This window comes from Lepisosteus platostomus, chromosome 7, assembly GCF_059453375.1.
Source record: "Lepisosteus platostomus isolate fLepPlt1 chromosome 7, fLepPlt1.hap1, whole genome shotgun sequence".
NCBI lineage: Eukaryota > Metazoa > Chordata > Actinopteri > Semionotiformes > Lepisosteidae > Lepisosteus > Lepisosteus platostomus.
The window spans coordinates 42948395-42955586 of NC_142617.1; the positions used below are offsets into that span (position 1 = coordinate 42948395).

General features: G+C 50.2%; 1 protein-coding gene across 1 annotated transcript in view; it reads right to left on the reverse strand.

The window, feature by feature from the left end:
* LOC148658838 (sortilin-like) overlaps positions 1–6005 on the reverse strand; it is a 30990-nt gene extending 24985 nt beyond the window's left edge. The window contains exon 1 of the mRNA XM_088640531.1: positions 5470–6005. Coding sequence (XP_088496657.1) covers positions 5470–5745 — 276 coding nt within the window. The 5' untranslated portion in view covers positions 5746–6005. The remainder of the gene's footprint in view (positions 1–5469) is intronic.
* Between the last annotated feature and the right edge of the window lie 1187 nt (positions 6006–7192).

Sequence of the window (7192 nt, forward strand, 5' to 3'; positions counted from 1 at the left end):
GATGGTCGCTTAATGCAATCTGTGCAACCTCTGCTGCGTAATGCATAATTTTCTTTAGCGTTTGTATGACAATTAATGTCCTGTCCCCAAATTGTGCTTCCCTGCACAATTAGGTGTTTGCTGTCTAGCTTTGACAACTCCCTCCTCCCTCTCCGACACCTGCTAACTAAGCAATCTGCCACCATCACCTGATTTTTCCTTCAACAGAAGGCCTGTGGGGTTAACAAGTCTGTTGCAGATACTTCTAATTCTGGTTCAGATGCAGGACGGCAGCTCTCCAAATCAACTGTCTTCTGTCTAGGCATGTCTGCAAATGTTTGGAAAACAGTGCCAGTTAAATAACTTCTGGACCCTGACATGTAGGTAAAAATCTAAAGTGGTGAATCTGAGCCCTTTAAATCTCTGCACCGACTCCAGGTTTGTTTGGGTTCTTTCACTGTCAGCAGAAACAGCTGATGCCCTGTGTCACTGACACACATGCCTGAGCTCCTACCCACCCAGTCTTCCTCCAGTCAACTTCTGGTGTATTCCTGTCACCAGAGCCTGTAACCATGTGACTGCTGCTCTCCGCTGTGGGTGTGTCAGCCCTGACAGGGCAGAATGAGAACCAGTCTGTCCAGATCATAGTCGCAACACAGGCCTACTTCCCAGCTCCAACATAATTCCAGTCCAGCGACAGACTGCCAGTACATTACAGGCACCTATCTGGGATCCGGCTCCGACACAGCGAGCAGTGACTCTCTATGGAAAAACTTTTGCAGACAGACATAAATCCACACGCAGATTTATACTAACCCAACAAAAGGTTAACTGAAACTGCTAGTTCCGAGTTACTGACTCCTAAATGTAAACTCCATACTCCCTATTTTTTTCATTCGTTCATGACTATGTGGATTAATTTGATCAAACAGGCAGTTTTCTTGTGCAGCAGCACACTCCAAGAAAGTTTAGTTGGATAAAAAAAAAATCCACACAGCAGGACTGCCGTTTCAGCACCCTAACTGTGTTAGAAAGAAAACAGTGTGGCAGATGTTCTCTTCACGCTTATGAAGAAAATGCGCAGGCAGCTTCTGTTAATTACAGCTGTCTTCCTCCTGTTCCACTGAAGCTGCAGAGCGACAGGACCACGGCTGTGCTAGTCTGCACCAGATGATTACATGACCCCTGACAGATCTTCCACGTTGATGAGACTTGGTGTCCTGACAATGATTACAGCTTTGGGATAACACCTGGAAACACTTATTTCGGACTATGTCGGGGTCCCTAATCTGGGGGTGGATTTGATTCAGCTCCTCACTGCCAAATACTGGCTGTAGTCCATCTATGAAACCAGATTCAAACCTTCTTAACACAGTGCTGTAGAACACTTTCAGCTCACATTCTGCGTCTTTAGCATGGCCGGTAATACAACAGAAGTCACTTTGTTTGAAGTAGGTTAAAAAACGCCAAAAATGCAGCACTGCAGTACATCCATGGCTTTCCAAAATCAGTACAATTAAGGCCTTAAACTCAAAACAGTGGCTGTGCTTAAAGGAAACATGAGTAGGCAATATATACACTGTCAGCCAGTCTTAGAAAGCCAAAGATTTTAAGAGCAGCACGATGAACGTGGACTTCCTATAACCCCTTCAAGTAAAACAGCTGCTGTTCCACCTTACCCACTCCTCTCCCTGGGCTCCTGAACATCTTGAAGCCGATCTGCCGTGTTGCAGATACTTCAACCCCCCCCTCCAGCAAATCATTCTGAGACTCTTGGAAATACTGTGACATGACAGAGGCTGCCAAACATGACGCTTCTGAAGAACAGCAGAAAAATTAACACACTGTCCAGACGTGCATGTAGACTGCATTCCAATGACTACACTATTCTCGTCTGCTGTATTTCACATACTCGACAGCAATCTAAGGAGAGCCATCTAATAACCCCTAGTATGGAAAAAGAATGGTCCCCAGCTTCCAGGAAACGTTCACCAAACCAACATGCAAAGGTCTGTTTTTTGTTATGACTAATTCATAAGGACAAAGCCAGAAACAAAGGTTTCTGGAAGGTGATCCGGTAAAAATGAACTTTGAGCTGTGCAGGCAAGAGATTGCTAGTTCAAATCCAAACACTGTTGCTTAGCAGTTCTCACCGAGGCTCTACAGAAACCACACGGTGTTGGGAAACAGGGAAACAAACGTAGGCTGACACTCCGGTGACACGCTCGGACTGGGCTCTCCTGTCAGGAACTCTGGAAATTCCAGCAGGAGAGAAGCAGCTCTCAGGTTTGTGTGCAGAGTTCCCAGCAAACCATAAAACGGCACAGCAGTATTAAGGAAAATTTCTCATTAGAAAAAAAACAAAGTGTTCCCTTTAAAAATAACATTTAATAAAGAAGTATTGCTGGCAAAGTTCAGCGATGCTAACAGCCTGACAGCGATACTGTAATGGAGCCCGAGATACAGAGGGAATGTTTGGATTATTAAAAAAAGATCGGGACTTCTGGCCATGAGCTTGAACGAACAGACGTGCTCAAACTGTTTTTAGTCTAATCAATACTAGTCTGACTATGCTGCTTCACGCCACCGAAGAGGATGACAACACAGCTTTTATAAGGGGCAGCGATGAACTGCAATAAAGATGAGCGCATTTTGCAAAACCCATCATGCGACGAAGGACACGACAGACCCTGTCCAGGAAACACAGGCAGCCGGGCGGGATGGAGATCACAAGACTGCTCTTCCCTTTCACGCAGGAAAAGATGTCCGAGGCAGGGGCTGCATCCAGGACTGAGGGGCTGGGAGGCTGTGGCCAATACACTTGTGTGGGAGCAGATATACAGCTTCTCTGTGGACAGCAGTGCGTAATCCAGCGCAGAGGCTCTCGGACAACAGCTAGAAACAATACGCAAGATGCGTTTCAAAACGCAAAAACCGTCACACCGGTGGATGGCTACAGCCTGCATCTTTCTGCGCACAAGAGCAGCGGACTTGACTGGGCACTGCGCGTCAAGACCAGGGGATATCAGATGGAATCACGAGGCTGACCGCACACGTCACAGCGTCGGGACAAGATTATAAGACCCACCGCTGTTTGCCTGTGACAGTGCCCAGCACCAACCCCATTACCCAGGGCTGAGCGAACTCGGAGCCAAAGGCAGCCCAGAGCACTGCTGTGTCTCGAGCGCCTGACTATCAGGCTCCGTTCTATTCCTGTCCCTGTCCAACAGCGCACAGCCTGTCGCAGCCCAGTGCCGAGGACCAGCGTCTCGCTGCGGGCTGGCGCTGGGAGGACACGGCGAAGCAACACGCCGGCTTGCTCCCTGAACCAGCCCACCTCACCGGAGGAGCCGGGGAAGCAAAGGAAGCCGCAGGGGAGTCGAAGCTGGGGGTCTCGTTTCTACACGCCCCCGAAATCTCGCCGGGCTCGGACCTCACTCACGCCCAGGCCATGAACAGCCCCTTGTGCTCAAGGGAACAGGCTGCTTCAAGCGCCGTCTTTGTTCACGAGAAGCAGGCTGTTAATCCTCAAGCTTTCGTTTCTCTGAAATTTGTGGGATAGTCAGGTCTAGGTCTTGTGATTGTTCCCGTGAGCGAAGCCAAAAGTCTGGCCTCGCAGGAACGCCATCAAAAGTGTTATTTTGATTTCTCCCGAAGTTCTCGTCAGCCTCTAACGAATGCCTCAGCAGATCAGTTGCCACCAGGCAGGAAGCGGAGGAATGGAGAGGGCGCTGGGTGGTGGTCACAGCCCGGGGCTCTTAACTGGAAAGCTCTCCCCTCTGGACAGGGTTCAGCTGTACCTTCGAGCGAGGCGTTCAGTATGATCCGATTTGTGGGTAGTTGTGGTTTAAAGACACCTAAACCCTGTCTTCAGCCCCGGTTTACAGTCAGCTGCTGTTTATACCACAAGGTCACACGTATGAAATCATACCTACACTCACCTGGTCACCAAAACCAGCAAGTCAGGTAATAATCCTGGCCGACACTCAGGGGCCTGTCTGTTCGGAAGGTGCTGTCCTATTTACTGACCAGAGAGCGGCAGGGCTTCTCGGTACAGCACAGGGATCCCCAACATTTTCCAGCAGGGCAGGACTCCGTTTCAATGCATCACAATACATCAGTCTCAGTAAGGACCCTCGAAACTTAAAGCCCATTAAGAATAACAATTACTGCAAACCGAAGCAACTCAGGTCGGTGCTGCAATTGTGAAATAGAGTGCCGTGGGAATAGCGAACGTTTTGCATATATTACACATTTATAAAGACGTACTGTGCTGTGGTCGACAGCGCTTCCGCTCCTAAAACGTTCCCATGAATATCCCACTCGAATACAGCATCGCCTGCAGCCACACACACACTTTCACAGCGAGGTGTGGGGGCAAACAAGCCGGGCTATAGCTTTCTCCCTGCCCTGCCCTCACAAACAGCAGAGCCGGTCACTGCCACACACGGGCGGGCCAGGCGACCTCTGAAGAGTTTTACCACTCGGCGAGTGGCGCGGCGTGTCAATTACACTTGGCCCCTTAAATCTCCCGTGCCCGCTGCGTCCTTCCCAGTTAACATCCGTCTCTCCCGCTGCTCTCTGCAGCTCCCACTCCAGCCCCGGGACTGAACATCCGGCGATCGCCGACTCCCCCCCCGACACGGTTCAAGATTCGGGACGGAGCCGAGCCAGACCACGGTACTGACACACTGACAACCCCGGCGGCACACCGAGACCTGGCTCGTCTGTGGATACGGGGCCACCTGCGAGAACACCGCCTCTAGATAAATTATTAAAGGTTACTGTATCACTTCTGTTCCCCTATCCGTTGATGGTGTCGGGACACTTCAAAAACAAACGACACAGCATCTCCATATGCATGAACAACAACAAAAAAGAAAGAAACGGAAACATAAAGCATCTGGAATTTAAAGTGCGAATTGCACAGCGGGAACTGAATACCTCATTTGCAAGCGCTTGAATTTAAGGTTAAGCGCACCTTGAACCGCCGGGGGGCGAACCTGCAAACACAATCAAGGATGGAGCTACCCACTGGGCGAGACGGGATCATTTTAGTGTTATAACACCGCTCATTTTTTGTTTTGTTTTGCATTGCACTCCAGAGAGCAGAATATTGACGTTGCTACGGCTACCAGTGTCGCGCCGTGAAACGAGAGAACTGAGATGACACGCACCTCGGCGAGAAAACAAAACAGAGGGCAGGCTGCGGAGAGGCGCTTGGCTGGGCTAACCCTGCCAGTCCCCGGTTTAAGGAAATGCCTGAGGAGGCTGGAGTACAAGAACAACAGGACGGAGAAGTGTTTTCTCTGGAAGGGAGAGTACCAGGACGTTCCGTTCCCCGGCGCCGAGCTCGGAGCCCGGCCAGGCAGCTGGGACCCCGGACCAACACCGTGCGCGTCGGCTGTGAATCCAAGCATGCCCCCCCCGAGCCTCCAGCGGGCACGGGGGTAGGGGACAGCCAAGCAGCCGGAGCCGTCGTCTACTCACGGTGTGCGTGTTGCTGCCCAGCCTGGACTCGTATCCTTGGAGGGCTCTGCAGCTGTCGGCTTTGTCCGCGCTCCTCCGGCTCACCCTGTGCTGCCCGGAGCCCCCGGGCGACTCCGCGCTCGACGGCCAGGGGAAGCTGAAGACATCCTCCAGCCCCCCGGTCTTGACGAACGTGGACTGCACCCCGCGGCTGGCTCTGTCGCGGAAATCCACGCACAGCGCCAGTGGGAACAGGAAGAACACCACGCAGCGGCTGCGGTGGATCGGGAGGCGCATCGTTCACGGGAAGGCGAGGGAGCGAAAGCGCTTGAAAATATATATGTTTTTTTATTTAAAAAAAACGTCCATAAATGCCAGGCCGGTTTTTGCGAGCGGTCCCTCTCAAACCACAAAGGTAATGTAAACACGCACAACCCTCTAAGCCAGCAGCAAGCGATATCCAAGCACCAAACAGCACATAGGAGTTAAGCGGCTTTGAGGGTGGAGATTCACTTCACACCACCTACCTCCCCCAGACGGCTAAGCGATTGGCTGCTTTGACGCTGAACGCCGGTGCTGATTGGCTCTGCTCAGCTATCGATCACACGTACAGCCCTTGGACTTGGGAGTGATTTATCTCATTGGTGGATTCAACCCCACCTCGTTGAACAGCTGAGAGGCCACGCCCACTCCGCAAATCTGCCTATCAACGTGGTTCCCATTGGCTGACGTCTCTCGGCCGGAGGATTCTTTTTTTTCCTCATTGGCTACACTCGACAGGGATCAGGAAAGAAATGTGATCCCCGAACTTCACTGTCAACAATTAAAAATGCAGTCAAGGTTGGTTGGCGGCTATGCGATGCCCCCATCTCCTGCGAAAGATCACATTGCAAGTGTGTGATTTTGATTAAGTAACGTGATATTTGTGACAGCGTCAGAGGCAGTGTGGCTCAGACATATAATTTGCTTTTCCCATCCGCGGTAACATCAAGTCTTACTCTACGGGTGTTAACTAGATGAGTTTCTGAAACCGGAGACCAGCACACAATAACAGTACAACAGACACAAACAAGTGCTTCTACTTATTCTCTGAGGTTTAATGATTAAAAAAGTATTTAGATGTATACCGTATCTGCAGAGTTGCAACTAAATGTGTCGTAAAAGCATACGACATCCAAGTTAAACTGCTCCGATGTATGGAAAATAAAATTAAGACACTTCCTAAACTTTGTACATTTTATGAATGGGTCTTGAACTGCAGCGCCTCGGAACTCTTTATTGCAATTAGTGGTACGTTACTGCTGTGGTTTCTGTCACGTGACCGAGCAGCCAGACAGATCTTGCAGAATTACTGTTAAAATAATGATGCATTATTGTTCTGCACAGTCGCGTCAATCTCTGACATGAAAAATATCGAGACTGCCGAAGCAACTGAAGAAAACGACGGTACTTCATAACGGCATATCTTAAATTAGTCAATAGTGGCAGCACAGGGCGCGGGTTTCAACACTTACAGCTCCGCTCCGCGCCAGCTTCATGCCAGTCCACGGGCGGGCAAGTAAACGGTACTGCAGACGGGTCAGTTCAGCAGTAAAATAAGTTATACACTTTAGAACTTCACTTCATAGCTCAGGACGAACACGGACAAGACGGATTAACTGTACCGCGTTTTCCTAGCACTTTAATTCCCACCTGGATTTTTTTAGTAGAGGTTTTGTGCAACAATGCATTTGGACCCAGCGCC